Source organism: Caretta caretta, chromosome 16 (genome assembly GCF_965140235.1).
Source record: "Caretta caretta isolate rCarCar2 chromosome 16, rCarCar1.hap1, whole genome shotgun sequence".
NCBI lineage: Eukaryota > Metazoa > Chordata > Testudines > Cheloniidae > Caretta > Caretta caretta.
In genome coordinates, this window is record NC_134221.1 from 26,143,716 (window position 1) to 26,160,417 (window position 16,702).

At 44.6% G+C, this 16,702-nt stretch overlaps 1 protein-coding gene across 9 annotated transcripts in view; it reads left to right on the forward strand.

The window, feature by feature from the left end:
* RALGPS1 (Ral GEF with PH domain and SH3 binding motif 1) overlaps window positions 1-16,702 on the forward strand; it is a 398,334-nt gene that overhangs the window by 368,315 nt on the left and 13,317 nt on the right. For 8 of the 9 annotated variants that reach the window (XM_048823454.2, XM_048823456.2, XM_048823452.2 and 5 more), the window contains 3 exons: window positions 665-816; window positions 5,125-5,176; window positions 8,444-8,524. In XM_048823454.2, coding sequence (XP_048679411.1) covers window positions 665-816; window positions 5,125-5,176; window positions 8,444-8,524 — 285 coding nt within the window. The remainder of the gene's footprint in view (window positions 1-664; window positions 817-5,124; window positions 5,177-8,443; window positions 8,525-16,702) is intronic. The other variant, XM_048823466.2, reaches the window with a different exon arrangement.

Genomic DNA, 16,702 nt, shown 5'->3' on the forward strand with positions numbered 1-16,702 from the left:
CTGATGTGCATAACAGATTTTTAACATCTCAGTGATCCATCCAAGGAACATTACAATCTCCTTGGCACGCACTACTGTTCTGAAAAGTTGTGGCCTTTCTGTACTGTATTAGCTGAATTGTATGGGTTAGAGAGAGACTCCCTCTTCACCATTTATTGAGGAAAACTCAGATCAGTGACAGCATCTCCTTTCTACATCTACCCAGTTTTACAAGAGGATGGACTGTGGCAGAGAGCTCATGTGACTTGTCCAGTATCACACAGTGTCTGTTGATAAGGTTAACTGAGGATCATTCAGCAGTGAATTAGCTGTGTAGCATGCAGTCTCCTATCTATGCTTCTTACCACTAGATTACACAGCCTCTATACAGTGAGGAGTCAGAGCAAATAAATTAAAAGTAATAAATTCCCATCTGCACAAATACAACAATTGTTAACTATACACACTACTAAATCCAAAGCCTGATTAGGTTTAAATGCAGCATATGTATGAGCAGTAGGAAAATGTGAGAAGTCCCATTTAACTGCTTGCCATTAAAAAACTTATTGACAGTTATGATCATTGTATGGTGAGGCAAAGTCTGAGTGGGAAGAAAACAGGGATGAATGGATGTTATCAGATTACATAAGAGCTTTTGAATTTTTTTTCTTTCCCAACTTTCCAGTATGATGTGTCAGTTCAGTGTAGTTGAAAGTAAAAGTGCAACGTTTCCAACAGAGAAGCCACGCCACCTGCTGGATGACAGTGTCCTAGAATCCCACAGTCCTGTCAGAAACCACACTCTAAACTCAGTTTTCACCAATGGAATTTCCATAGGTAAGAACTCTATGGCTCGCTGAATTCTCTGCTTGTCTGTCTCTGCTGCTTGAAAATATGCAATGGCACCTATAACTACAGAAGCAGAAAGATTGTTTAGCTTTTAAACAAACAAAGACTGGTCACTTTTTTGGGAGGAAGTAGATTGGAACCACCTCTCAGCTGCCCCGAGGCCTTGTGAACCCACTCAGTTTTTGTGCAGCTTAGCTCAACTCATCCACACAGATTTATTCTCCCCCCGCTAGAGATTGTCTTGCTAGAACAAGATAGAAAGGGTCTGGGGGAAGTTCTGCCAATGTCCATGCTGTACATAAATGGGATGTCAAACCAGCACTTTTTACCACCAAATAGCTCCCTAATGAAATGAGAATAAGTGTAAGAGCTATTTTTGCACAAGACCCATGTTTTTAACCTGTATTAGTGTAAAGTGAGGTTGGCCTGGGGTTTGTCCTATAATGAAGGCATTGCCAGGAGCAGATAGGAAGCAGAGTAACCTGAGCAAACCACAGTAAAAAGAAAGAAGAGCATTAGTGCGCTATGCTTTTAAGAAGAACAGGAGGACTTGTGGCACCTTAGAGACTAACCCATTTATTTGAGCATGAGCTTTCGTGAGCTACAGCTCACTTCATCGGACGCACTCATCTGACTGAAGTAGTGAGCTGTAGCTCACGAAAGCTCATGCTCAAATAAATGGGTTAGTCTCTAAGGTGCCACAACCCTCCTGTTCTTTTTGCGGATACAGACTAACACGGCTGTTACTCTGAAACCTGTCATTATGCTTTTAAGGATAGGAACTGTTTAAAGAAGCTTACTGTCAATAATTAGAGCCATAAAACCTTTTCTAGTCTTTTACTGGTTTACTGTAGCTCAAGTCTATATGGAAGAAAATCAAAACAACTTATTCAAGATAGGAAAAATTGAGGTTTTCAATCTTTGCAGTTTTGAGGAAATTAATCTGAAACAAATGTCCATTCTAAAGACAGGACTGTGCAATTGGGTCATTTAAGCTACTCACGTGATCCTTCTGACCTTTGTCCCAGTTCTGGTTTGTTGTAAAAGAAAGCTGAAACAAAAAAGATTAACTGTTTCATTCACTGGTGTATTCCTCATGAAAATGTCACTGTTATGCTGCTTGCAAAAGCAAATTAGCCTTAAAGTTAAGGCTGACAGTTTCCTTCCCAGACTAACATGCCAAGATGCCTTGTGATTAAATCAAATGGGAAATCTACATTGTTCCAGCCAGAGGCTGAATCATCAAAATTCAATTTACCTTACTCTTGCTGTCTTACTAGCAACTGCTAGCACATCACATAGCAATACTCCTGAGGGCATTCTGCACCAAAACAATTAAAAATTCTGTGCACAATATTTTAAAATTCTGCAAAATTCTACAAGTTTTATTTGTCACTAAATAAATGCAGAGGCTCCAGCATGACAGTGGGGAGCACAGGCCACTAGGTGCACAGAGGAGGAAGATCACCCTGCAGCCCCCCCACGCCCAGGACACAGACTCAGCGGTGAGGCTGCACCCAACCCTGACACAGCACAAGGCCTGGGCCTGTCCCAAAAACACCCTGGGGCCCTGCCCCTCTGTGCCAGGCACACCAGGTGTGGGCAGGCTTAACCAGTCAAGATCCAAGTGTGGGGGGCTCAGTGTGGCGGGATCCAGGTGTGGGGTGAGAGGATTTTGTGTGGGACAATCTGGGTGCAGGCAGCTCAGTGGGGGGTCTAGGTGTGGGGAGATCTGGATGCACAGGGGCTTGTTGGGGGGTTCCAGGTACAGGGGCAATGGGACTCTGCAGGGGTTTCCAGGTGAAGGTTGTTGGGGCTCAGCAGAGGGGTCTGGGTGTGGGGGGCTCAGTGGGGGAGTCTGGGTGCTGAGGGAGTGGGCTTGATGGGGTGGGGTCTGGTGCAGCTAGTTTGTGGTCAGTGGTGTGGGGGTCTAGATGTGGGGGCTCAGGGTGGTGCAGGGGTTGCTGCATCAGGGTGGGGGTTTGAGTGCACTCAGTGGGAGGCGGTCTGGGTGAAGGGGTGGGGGTCTGGAGGTGGGGGGGTCTGGCTGCAGGAGGGCTCCAGATGCAGGGGTTAAGGTTCAGTGGGGTGGGGTTCAGATATGGAGGGATAGGGGGGTTCTGGATGTACTGGGTGAGGCTTGCAGGGGTATCTGGGTATGGGAGGTCCAGATGTACAGAGGTTGGGTGGATGTGGGAGCAGCTCCCCGTACAGTGACCCCTCCTGCCACAGCTGAGGAGTGATGGGGGCAGGCAGCAGGGGAGGATGCTGAGCTTTCTGCAGCTGGGGGAGGTTTCTGGGGGTGGGTCTGACACAGCCCCAGCCACTCTTTACAGGGGAAGAGGAAGGTCCCATCCTCTCCTGCCTCCAGCCCAGCCGGGACTAGCAGCTGATCCTGGCTCAGGGTAGGAGCCACTGGCTGGGGTGTCCCTAGCCCCATGGTGATTGATCTCTCTGCCGGCTGCTCTGGGTGCCTGAAATGTTGTACCTGCGCTGCTAGGGAGTGGTGTGTGACTGCTCTTGCAGCTTCCTTTGCTTCCCTGTCAGAAAGTCATTTTTCTGTGGGGAAGCAAAGAAATCTGCGGGGGACATGAGTTCTGCACACGCACAGTAGTGCAGAATTCCCCCAGGAGTAACATAGGGCAAGTAACTCTGGCCTGTGTGAGACATCAACTACTTCATTAGGATTCTACAGAAGAAGGATGCTGGTGGCAGCAGGGTGTTATGGTCATAAAAGCATGACTGTGGGCTTATCTACACTGCATTAGTCCACTCCAGAAGGGTGTAAATTCTACTGCGCACTAGTGTGTCACAAACTAACTGGCCCATGAGGACCTTGCTGGCATGCAGTAAAAGTTCTCTGGTGCATGTTGCTGTAGTCATGTTTCAAACAGTACTAAGAATCTGCACGGTAGTCAACAGAAAGTCAGTATCACAACCAGGCTTGAGTAGTCAGACCTAGTGGTCATAGCCGGAGTCAAGCCTAAAGCTGGAACCATAATCAGGAATCAAGCCAGAGATCAGAGCAGGAATCAGGAGTCAAGCCAGGGGTTGGAGCCAGAATAAGAGGTCGGACCAGGAATCTGAGTCAGAGTTGCAAATCGAGTCAGGAGTCTTGAGCCAGGGGTCAGAGCCAGGGCTAGAGTCAGATGCCAGGGGCAGGGATCAGGAACAGGACAATGAAGCAGGATCCAGGGACAAGTCAGAAAAGCAGGGCTTAGTAGTCAGGTGAGAAGGCAGGGTCTGATGTAGCAGCCAACCAGGAATTCACCCTGTTGCAGAGTCCACTTCTTGGGCCTCCTTTTGGTTTAAATAGTGCAGCTGAATCAATCAGTGAGCATGAGCCTGCCAGTCAGGACACCCGTGGGTGGTACCTCTGATGGGACCAGGGTTCCATTAGTCTCTCAGCCCCTAGCTACAAGCAGGGTACCAGGTGGCAGCCAGAATGCAAAGGCTGTCTGGGGAACTGCAGACCTAAGACCTGTGGATCCCACAGGCACTTCCTTATGTGATTTAGCCTATCCCTATAGTAGAAAGGAGATGGACAGGCTAGAAGTACTTTTGACCAAGAAGAACGTGGGATTTTCACTAAACTTCTGAATTCCTCTTAACCAAGAGGTAAATGCAGGATTGAGAGAGAGCCCACTCTGCTTTATACTCAGCATTAGCAGATCAGTCATTGACAGATTACAGCAAAATCTGTTTCTGCACAGCTGAGGCTGCATTTCAGTCAGATGGCTATGCCAGGGTCAATGATAAGGTATGAGTGACATGAAGTGGACAGGGACCATTGATGTAAATGGCATCAAGCTAATATCACATGGCTCCAAACAGTGACACAGGACTAATGTGTTCTCCATGTTACAAATTCTGTTGCTTGATAAAAAGACAGTGACTGTCATCTCTAATAGCTTTATTTTAATTTTAAAATGTTGGGGTAGAAATAATCCAAGTCACTCTACAGACCTGACTTTATTCTGTCTTCCTGCAGTATTGAAGTTCTGTAGGAATAGCAGCAGCATGAAATTAAAACAAAAGGACACATTTAAACGATGTATATTTAAAATTACAGCAGCAGCAACCACCCATTCAGCAGAACTACACAGTGACAGGAAGGAGCATGTAATCTATTTCTGAAGTCAGATTTTATCCTGATCTCTAAAGATTGGAACTTTCAGACCTAGCTTCAGTGATCAGTTTCCATAGTACTGTGTCAAAATTCTCCTAGTGATTCCAGGTTCTTGCCATTTTAATTTTCCTTGAGCTTTTCACTTATCTATATTCTTCCTTTTCTAGGAAGTAGTGAAAGTTCAGAATTTAGTGAGGAGCTGTCTTCAGGGCTTGAAAGGTGAGTTATAACTCAGTGTCTTCATTTTCCTCACTCAATACCACATAAAATAACTAAGGGGCTAATTGTTTTTAGGGGCTAAGAAACTGTTACAATTGCCAAAATAGGGATATTCCAGTAACAGGAAAAATTCTGAATCAGGAGATCCTTCTCAAATCATTGGTAACTAATTCTTAGGAAGAGAAATGACAAACATTTTGAAGAAATGCATCATAAAAATATGTATTTTGGATTTCATAGAATCATAGAATATCAGGTTTGGAAGGGACCTCAGGAGGTTATCTAGTCCAACCCCCTGCTCAAAGCGGGACCGATCCCCAATTAAATCATCCCAGCCAGGGCTTTGTCAAGCCTGACCTTAAAAACTTCTAAGGAAGGAGATTCTACCACCTCCCTAGGTAACTCATTCCAGTGCTTCACCACCGTCCTAGTGAAAAAGTTTTTCCTAATATCCAACCTAAATCTCCCCCATTGCAACTTGAGACCATTACTCCTTGTTCTGTCATAGGCAACCACTGAGAACAGTCTAGAGCCATCCTCTTTGGAACCCCCCTTCAGTGGCAGAATCTGAACTTATAATTATAATTGTAATTTGATTACTATGTTGTTATCAAACTTAGGTTTGTGTGGACCATGCTGTTGAAGGGTCTTTAATTTAGCAGAGAAAAGCAGAAGGAGATCCAATGGCTGGAAGGTGAAGCTAGGCAAATTCAAACTGGAAAAAGTGCAAATTTTTGACACTGTGAGGGCAATTAATCATTGGAACAACTTAGTTGATGCATATGGGGGCTTCTCCATTACCTGGAGTCTTTAAATCAGGTTTGAATATCATTTTAAAACAGTATGCTCTAACAGAAGGAGATGTTATTGGACTTGTTGCAGGAACCATTTGGTGAAATTCTCTAATCTGTGTGATATGGGAGGTAAAACTAGATGGTCACAGTGGTCTCTTCTAACTTTCACAAAAAAAGAAAAGGAGGACTTGTGGCAGCTTAGAGACTAAGCAATTTATTTTTTGCGAATACAGACTAACACGGCTGTTCTTCTAACTTTGAAATCTGTGAAATCTATAGCTTTAGGCAAACTGGTCAACTGACCAAAATACAGTACATTGAATTATCTGAATAGTGTAAATCCATAAAAAGGCTTTTCACAAGCCTCATCACACTTTCCAATTCTGAGGTCTCATTCTTATGATTCCTTTTGATCATAATGAGGATGGGAAATGTTACAAATGGAGCTCATGCTGGCTGTATGTGTTACTAATGTGTAAACTGATTAATCAGAAACTCTGCTTTATTCTTTTCCTCTTCTGCCCTCCCACTCCACTTCATGTGAACTATCTGAATAAAACAGTGTTTCAGGAAGGAGCAGCAGAGCATCTGCTTTGTCCTCATATCTTTGGGGGTCAATGGAGAGATTGCCTTATAGTTTGCAGGACTTGCTGGATTAAAAGCTTTAAAAATAGTATTATCAATAAACTTTACCATAAATAAAAAGATACTAGTGCCAAATTCTATATGTTTATGTGCCAGGCCAAATAATGCCAGAGTGTGTACAGTTTCCTGAATCCCCATGTCTAAACAATGCTCCAATAAATCCAATGCAACTAAATATGTATAATACTAAGACCACATCAGTTTTCAGAAGTATAAAAAGCTATGTTTAAGGCACCCACTTAGATTCCCACATCAGACTGTTTTTGTGACTCTAGATGGCAGGCAGTTGCTGAGGAATTTGGACCTTAGTATGTGAACTTTTCTGTAAACTACTGATGAAACCTATACCTGTATATTTTTATACTGAAAAGGGATATTTACTCTTATTTGCTGTCAGAGGGAATTATTTTCTGTAGAGTTACGTGTGCTTCTGTTTACAGCATGACTCCTTTCTGTGAGGAAATAAATCTAAGGTGAATCCATATGTCTGAGAAAACCTGCTTTACAATCCAAACATTGGTTTATTTTAAATCTTAAATATGTTGAATCATCAGCTTTATACTCTAGACCCTGATTATTAGGCATCTCACACAACGGTATCCCTTTTGAACTTGAATTGGTACAAACATAGATTAAACAATGGGGTCAGGGCAGGCATGGTAGCTTTTTTTTTTTTCAGGGTATGCATTAGCTATACACATACAATACAGTGCATGATCTGTTAAAGAACATTTATTATAGCCACAAACACCCACTGACTAAGTTTAGAACTGCTATCCTTTATCACGTCAGTCCTTATAGGACTAAAGCTTCCTAAATACACATTAAAAATAGAGCATACACTTAATTCCTTTCCTTGATAATAGACTTAAGGATGTGCTATCTCTATCTCAATAAGAAACAAAAATCTAGGGAAAACACATCAGATAGTTAACAGAAGATAGGGAAACCACTTGCCAAACGGCCCCTTCCGGGCTACAGCTACTTGGTTGTGCCATACTTAAAGGGTCAGTTCCAGAAAGGCATGCAGGGAATAAAAATCCTGTAAGAGGGCAACCCTGCTCTGGGAAGAATTAGTAGAGCCCTGGAAGTCACTTAGGAAAATGTCCTGTGATAGGAACTGCTTTGGTGTTGTGCCTGTTATCAGCATATCATATGTATGTCACTGAAATAATGAAACCCATTATATAGCATTTATGGGCAAATCCTAAGTTCAGTGCCCAATGGGGAGAAAATGGCATTTCAAAAAACCCTAATTTGTTATTCTTTTTGCAATATCTTTATAACTGTTTTGTTTATTTTGTTTGTTTCCTGAATTCCTCATGTCAGTTTTCGTATTATGGCAAGAATATGAATCCAAAAGTCAAATTCCTAAATAATCTATTCCCAAAATGAACACTCAGAATAATCCTTCCTTGTTAGAGATAAAAGTGGAGAGTAGATCCAAGTAAAAGGAAATATTTCATTCTGAGCTATGGAAAACAGATTCACAAACACATAGATTGTGAATTATTTTTTACCAGCAAATGCAAGCTGTGTGTGCAGTGTTCAACCTCAACCTGGATCTTTCCCTATGTTTGTTCATTCACAAAGATTAGTATTCCATAAAAACATGTTGCACTTCTTACAGACGTCAAAAATACTTGTTTTTATTACAAACGTGAAAATTAAATCTTTTCCATTTCTGAGTAAATACAGATGCCTTGTAGTCTTACTTAGAGATTAGTATCATATGTCTCTCTCACTTTATTCCTTATATGTTTTGAATGGATGTTCACCATAGCATTTATGGTATTAGAAAAGAACTCATGTTTACATTTACAAACAGGGGTCGGCTGTATGCCACGCTGGGGCCTAACTGGCGAGTACCAATTCGGAATTCTCCCAGAAGTCGAAGCTGTGTCTACAGGTACAATTAGGTGGTGGGTCTGTTTCTCTCCGCATGCAGTGATGAATTCTCATTTGAGACTCTATATTTTCCTTAAGTAAACCAAATGCATCTTGTCTCCAGAAGTATCACTGGGTGAACAAACTAACTCATTGGGATTCTTTTTTCCTTCCATTTCTGCACAAAATGACCCCTGAGCTAATATAAGCTGTATGGGCTTAGCCAGAGGAGAGAAGAATATTTCGATAGAGATTCAACCAGTACATACATCTGGCTTCCAAGCTTCAGAAGCTGATTGGTGTGGGCTTCTATGACATTGCATAAGCATGTTTGTCATGAAAGCTGGATGTTTTGTTGCTTAATTTGGGGGTTTAAATATATTAACTATGCAAAGAAAGTTTAAAGGATGGCTTCCTGTTCGTTCTGTATAATTTATTTCCTGAATTAAACTAGAAATACTCTTCATATATTGTCTGTTTAAGTCAGATAGAATATAGTGCATTGTACTGATTTTTGTACAACAAAGTCGTGTTAGCTTAGGCCATCAGTAAACTATATGGAACATCTGCAAAGCAGCATCAACATACCCTCCCACAAATCTTATTCACCAGTATACCTCACAAGCATCATACAATGTGGTAGGTAAGACTGGATTCCTGTCCCCTCTATGGAACTGCTAAGCAACTTTCTCCAGTTCCAGTGCACTGGGCGTACACACACCTAAGTGGAATGCACAGCTGCATCTACTTGCACAAGAAACAGGTAAAATAATAGAAATAACAAAAAGATGAAATTTATTACTTCAGTGGAAGTAGGATCAAGCCCTAGACTTTTCAGGAAGCCAAATCATAGAATATCAGGATTGGAAGGGACCTAGGGGGTCATCTAGTCCAACCTCCTGCTCAAAGCAGGACCGATCCCCAATTAAGCCTGACCTTAAAAACTTCTAAGGAAGGAGATTCCACCACCTCCCGAGGTAACTCATTCCAGTGTTTCACCACCCTCCTAGTGAAAAAGTTTTTCCTAATATCCAACCTAAACCTCCCCCACTGCAACTTGAGACCATTACTCCTCGTTCTGTCATCTGCTACCACTGAAAATAGTCTAGATCCATCCTCTTTGGAACCACCTTTCAGGTAGTTGAAAGCAGCTATCAAATCCCCCCTCATTCTTCTCTTCTGTAGACTAAACAATCCCAGTTTCCTCAGCCTCTCCTCATAAGTCATGTGTTCCAGTCCCCTAATCATTTTTGTTGCCCTCCGCTGGACTCTCTCCAATTTTTCCACATCCTTCTTGTAGTGTGGGGCCCAAAACTGGACACAGTACTCCAGATGAGGCCTCACCAATGTCGAATAGAGGGGAACGATCACGTCCCTCGATCTTCTGGCAATGCCCGTACTTATACATCCCAAAATGCCATTGGCCTTCTTGGCAACAAGGGCACACTGTTGACTCATATCTAGCTTCTCGTCCACTGTAACCCCTAGGTCCTTTTCTGCAGAACTGCTGCCTAGCCATTCGGTCCCTAGTCTGTAGCGGTGCATGGGATTCTTCCGTCCCAAGTGCAGGACTCTGCACTTGTCCTTGTTGAACCTCATCAGATTTCTTTTGGCCCAATCCTCCAATTTGTCTAGTCTGTAGCGGTGCATGGGATTCTTCCGTCCCAAGTGCAGGACTCTGCACTTGTCCTTGTTGAACCTCATCAGATTTCTTTTGGCCCAATCCTCCCTCTGTATCCTATCCCTACCCTCCAGCATATCTACCACTCCTCCCAGTTTTGTGTCGTCTGCAAACTTGCTGAGGGTACAATCCACACCATCCTCCAGATCATTTCTGAAGATACTGAACAAAACCGGCCCCAGGACCGACCCCTGGGGCACTCCACTTGATACTGGCTGCCAACTAGACATGGAGCCATTGATCACTACCCGTTGAGCCCGACAATCTAGCCAACTTTCCAGCCACCTTATAGTGCATTCATCCAGCCCATACTTCTTTAACTTGCTGGCAAGAATACTGTGGGAGACCGTGTCAAAAGGTTTGCTAAAGTCAAGGAACAACATGTCCACTGCTTTCCCTTCATCCACAGAACCAGTTATCTTGTCATAGAAGGCAATTAGATTAGTCAGGCATGACTTGCCTTTGGTGAATCCATGCTGACTGTTCCTGATCACTTTCCTCTCCTCTAAGTGTTTCAGAATTGATTCCTTGGGGACCTCCTCCATGATTTTTCCGGGGACTGAGGTGAGGCTGACTGGCCTGTAGTTCCCAGGATCCTCCTTCTTCCCTTTTTTAAAGATGGGGACTACATTAGCCTTTTTCCAGTCGTCCGGGACTTCCCCCGATCGCCATGAGTTTTCAAAGATAATGGCCAATGGCTCTGCAATCACATCCGCCAACTCCTTTAGCACTCTCGGATGCAACGCATCTGGCCCCAAGGACTTGTGCACGTCCAGCTTTTCTAAATAGTCCCGAACCACTTCTTTCTCCACAGAGGGCTGGTCACCTCCTCCCCATGCTGTGCTGCCCAGTGCAGTAGTCTGGGAGCTGACCTTGTTCGTGAAGACAGAGGCAAAAAAAGCATTGAGTACATTAGCTTTTTTCACATCCTCTGTCACGAGGCTGCCTCCCTCATTCAGTAAGGGGCCCACACTTTCCTTGACTTTCTTCTTGTTGCCAACATACCTGAAGAAACCCTTCTTGTTACTCTTAACATCTCTTGCTAGCTGCAACTCCAGGTGTGATTTGGCCTTCCTGATTTCACTCCTGCATGCCCAAGCAATATTTTTATACTCATCCCTGGTCATTTGTCCAATCTTCCACTTCTTGTAAGCTTCTTTTTTGTGTTTAAGATCAGCAAGGATTTCACTGTTAAGCCGAGCTGGTCGCTTGCTGTATTTACTATTCTTTCTACACATCGGGATGGTTTGTCCCTGTAACCTCAATAAGGATTCTTTAAAATACAGCCAGCTTTCCTGGACTCCTTTCCCCCTCATGTTATTCTCCCAGGGGATCTTGCGCATCAGTTCCCTGAGGGAGTCAAAGTCTGCTTTTCTGAAGTCCAGGGTCCGTATTCTGCTGCTTTCCTTTTCTCCTTGTGTCAGGATCCTGAACTCGACCATTTCATGGTCACTGCCTCCCAGGTTCCCATCCACTTTTGCTTCCCCTACTAATTGTTCCCAGTTTGTGAGCAGCAGGTCAAGAAGAGCTCTGTCCCTAGTTGGTTCCTCCAGCACTTGCACCAGGAAATTGTCCCCTACATTTTCCAAAAACTTCCTGGATTGCCTGTGCACCGCTGTATTGCTCTCCCAGCAGATATCAGGGTGATTGAAGTCTCCCATGAGAACCAGGACGTGCGATCTAGTAGCTTCTGCGAGTTGCCGGAAGAAAGCCTCATCCACCTCATCCCCCTGGTCCAATGGTCTATAACAGACTCCCACCACTACATTACCCTTGGTGCTCACACTTCTAAACTTAATCCAGGGACTCTCAGGTTTTTCTGCAGTTTCATACTTGAGCTCTGAGCAGTCATACTGCTCCCTTACATACAGTGCAACTCCCCAACCTTTTCTGCCCTGCCTGTCCTTCCAGAACAGCTTATATACGTCCATGACAGTACTCCAGTCATGTGAGTTATCCCACCAAGTCTCTGTTATTCCAATCACATCATAATTCCTTGACTTTGCCAGGACTTCCAGTTCTCCCTGCTTGTTTCCCAGGCTTTGTGCATTTGTGTATAGGCACTTGAGATAACCCGCTGATCACCCCTCTTTCTCAGTATGAGGCAGGAGCCCTCCCCTCTCACACGCTCCTGCTCGTGCTTCCTCCCGGTATCCCACTTCCCCACTTACTTCAGGGCTTTGGTCTCCTTCCCCCAGTGAACCTAGTTTAAAGCCCTCCTCACTAGGTTAGCCAGCCTGCTCGCGAAGATGCTCTTCCCTCTCTTTGTTAGGTGGAGCCTGTCTCTGCCTAGCACTTCTCCTTCTTGGAACACCATCCCATGGTCAAAGAATCCAAAGCCTTCTCTCCAACACCACCTGCGTAGCCATTCGTTGACTTCCACGATTCGAAGATCTCTACCCAGGCCTTTTCCTTCCACGGGGAGGATGGACGAGAAGACCACTTGCGCCTCAAACTCCTTTATCCTTCTTCCCAGAGCCACGTAGTCTGCAGTGATCTGCTCAAGGTCATTCTTGGCAGTATCATTGGTGCCCACGTGGAGAAGCAGGAAGGAGTCGCGATCCGAGAGCTTGATGAGTCTCAGCAGTCTCTCCGTCACATCACGAATCTTAGCTCCTGGCAAGCAGCAGACTTCTCGGTTTTCCTGGTCGGGGCGGCAGATAGATGACTCAGTCCCCCTGAGGAGAGAGTCCCCGACCACCACCACCCGCCTCCTTCTCTTGGGAGCGGTGGTCATGGAACCCCCAACCCTAGGACAGTGCATCTCATGCCTTCCAACTGGCGGAGTCTCCTTCTGCTCCCTTCCCTCAGACGTATCATCTGGTCCACCCTCCGCATTAGTACCTGTGGAGAGAACACGAAAACGGTTACTTACCTGTATCTGCATTGCTGGTACATGGACGTTCCCCTTTCTTCTTCTGGAGGTCACATGATGCCAAATTTCTTCACCAGCCCCCTGTCCCTGCTGTGCAGCCTGCTGTGAATCTTCAGAACTTTGTGCCCGTAGAAGCATATCCTGACATCTGTCCAGGAAATCTTCAGTTTCTCTTATGCAACGCAGGGTTGATACCTGTTTCTCCAGACCTTGAACCTTCTCTTCCGATATGGAGACCAGCTTGCACTTTGTACAGACAAAGTTGCTTCTGTCCTGTGGAAGAAAGACAAACATGGCACATCCAGTGCAGGTCACAACAGCTGAACACCCCCCCATCCATATTACCTTCCTTCTACGAACTTCCTCAGGAGATGCAGTAACGACTCAGAGTAGCTGGCAAGATGTAAGCCTCAGTGGGCTCTCCCCAGGCGAACTCCCAGGCAAACTCCTGCTGTTAGCTGCTCTGCTGTTCACCGCTGCTCAGCTGGTTCCCCGCCGCTCAGCTGGTTCGCTGCCGACTGGCTTTTGATACAGTCAGGCTCACTTGAAACAAAGCACTCCCAATTCCCGCCCTTTTCAACCAACCAATCAAACACACGGTCAAACTGTCCTCACAACAAACACTCAGATACAACATTCAGATCCTCACAACAAACACACACTCAGATACTCACCAACACAGATCCCGGGCAAACTCCTGCTGTTAGCTGCTCTGCTGTTCGCCGCCGCTCAGCTGGTTCACTGCTGACTTATAGGCGAAGGAGAGACAAAATACAGATTTGCTCAAAGTTGTAGCCCTGAGAATCATCGATTACATGTGAACCTCACCTGTACTCAAAGTTTTAACATGAAACTCCCTAAGTTTGGCTGAAAAGTTCCCTGATAGCAGGAAATGGAATTGTTGATATAATATGTAAATCTGACTACAGCCACCTGAGCTGGACTAGTAAAATCTTGACAACCCTCTGTAACTGCAGGCAGGTAGCAGAGGGGATTGTGTTGATCCTGTGGCTCAAGATTAAAATACAAAATGAGGAAAGTGGTGATGACCTGTTTTAGAAATGCCCCAAGTGATCTCAGGATCACCATCTCTTAACTGCCCCAAGGCATAACCCATGGCATACAGTGTTTTAATGCTTAAATACAGGCAGAAATGATCTCTGATTGCCATTACAGGGACCACTGGAGACAACTATTAATATAGCTGCTTTTGGAAAATATGTTGGGGCTTGTACACGTATGTTTGAGGTATCTGCTTCTGAAAACCACAGACTAATTCATAGGAGTCAGAGGTATAAAAGAACTAATAAATCACTTCTAGTCCATCCCCCAAGGAGTAGGGAAGGACTGTTCACTACAGTACATCTTCTCATAATTTCTATCATTCCATTACAATGGTATATGAGTGCTTTGGCCAGTCTTGCTTTATTGGGGGCTTCCCCCACTTCCTTTCAGAAACTCTCAGATACTACAGTGATGGGGGGGGCAGGTTTTTTTGTCATACCTAAAGAAGAGAGAGTTCTGGTGTCAAGCCAGTCCTCTTGCCAAGAAGACTTTGCATTCTAAATTTTCCTTTTCTTTCTTTTATTCCATTACTTCTAGTTATACCCACTTATATCTCCTAAATAATTCCTGCTTTTGAAAATACATTCCCTGCATTGGCCAGGGTCTGAACTAGATTGCTGCTGGGGGGTTTTCACTTCTGATTTTTTGGATTATTTGATGCTGTAATGCACGTTGTTCAGTTGACTTTATGAGGCATTATCAGGTACATTTTCTTTCTTTGTGAAAATACACTTAATGTATGTGTGTTTCTTGGAACACTTGTTTGTTTGTCCCACACAAGACAGCTTAATTTTTCCAAATAAGCATTGAGCCTCTCAGATCATTCAATTGGTGAAACATTCTTAGAAGCTTTATAATAGAAATAAAAGATAGCCCTTGATGAGGATAGGGCCCTAGTCACAGAGGAGGAAAGGATGTTAAATGAGAACAGCAACTAGACTCTTCCCCAGGGGTGTGCAAACTAAGGCCCAGGGGCCGCATCCGGCCCTTCAGACGTTTTAATCTGGCCCTCGAGCTCCTGCCAAGGAGCGTGGTCAAGGGCTTGCCCCGCTCCGCGTGTGCCGTGACTCACACAGCTCCTGGAAGCAGCAACATATTCCCCCTCTGGCTCCTATGCGTAGGGGAAGCAAGGGAGCTCTGCACGCTGCCCCTGCCCCAAGCGCCGCTCCCGCAGCTCCCATTGGCCAAGAACCATAGCCGATGAGAGCTGCAGGGGCAGCACCTGTGGACGGGGCAGCACACAGAGCCGCCTGGCTGCGCCTCCGTGTAGGAGCTGCAGTGGGGACATGCCGTTGCTTCTGGGAGCTGCTTGAGGTAAGCACCGCCTGGAGCCTGTACCCCAACCCCCGTCCCAGTCCTGATCCCCCTCCCACCCTCCTGCACCCCAGAGCCTGCACTGCCAGCTGGAGCCCTCACCCGCAACCCACACCCCAACCCCCAGCCTGGACCCCCCTCCCCCACCCTGAATTCCTCATTTCTGGCTCCACCCCAGAGCCCTCACCCCCTTCCACACCCCAACCCCCAATTTTGTGAGCATTCATGGCCCGCCATACAATTTCCATACCCAGATGTGGCCCTCAGGCCAAAAAGTTTACCAGCCTCCCCCCCCCACCCCCCTAATCTCATTGCTCCAGTTCCTGCACCATTATATCACCCCATTGAGAGGAAATAGAAGGCTGCTAAAAAAGGAAATCTGTGCAGAAATGAGATCCTTTCTGATCAATTTTGCATTTCCCTGTTTTGAGTACAAATTTTAACAAAGCAACACAAAGAAATCAATTACTTTACCTGCAACACCAGAGAAATATCTGTAAATATCCAGCAGAAAGTTTCCATGTACTTTAGATTTCTTTCTATGTAAATGTATTTGATATATTTAAATTAAACATAGAACAGAAAACCACCTATCCCATAGGCACCCTGAAAAATTATTAAGAACACAATCCAGAATATTTAAAAAAAAAAAAAAAAAGGCAAAACAGCAGCTGATCTCTGGCTTGCATCCGCAAAGTCAGCATGACTCTGTGTAACCACAAGTAGTTCACTTGGACCAAGGCCAGAGTCCTGTGTAGGTGCTGCTTATAGATGTATTGTTTTCATCAACATGTATTTATATTCATAATCGTATTATTGATTATAGACAAAAGGGTGCTTGTTCATAAATGAATGAGATTGTGCAATAAATGCCATATCACATACATAACCTTTTACTTGTGTGCATTAATCAGTATATGATTGATATACTTCTGGTAAACAGCATTGGCCTGGGTATATTTTTGGGTATTGAAATTTCAGTGTTATGATCACAAAATACTAGATAGATACTAGAGGCAGCAAATTCCTAACAGACCATCTCCTACCCACCCTTCTGTAAAAAGAATGTCCCTACTGAATATCTGAGTTTCTTATGTAGCCATGGAATTCCAGGAATTCCATCTTATTGTGTGACAAAAGGAACTCAATATTTTCAACATTATGCTTTAAGTAATTTTGCACTATTACTTAGTTTCTCTTCTCTCACGCCATTAGTCAATATGCTTTCATTAATGCCTTTTGATTTCTGAGGTCATTACCATGAG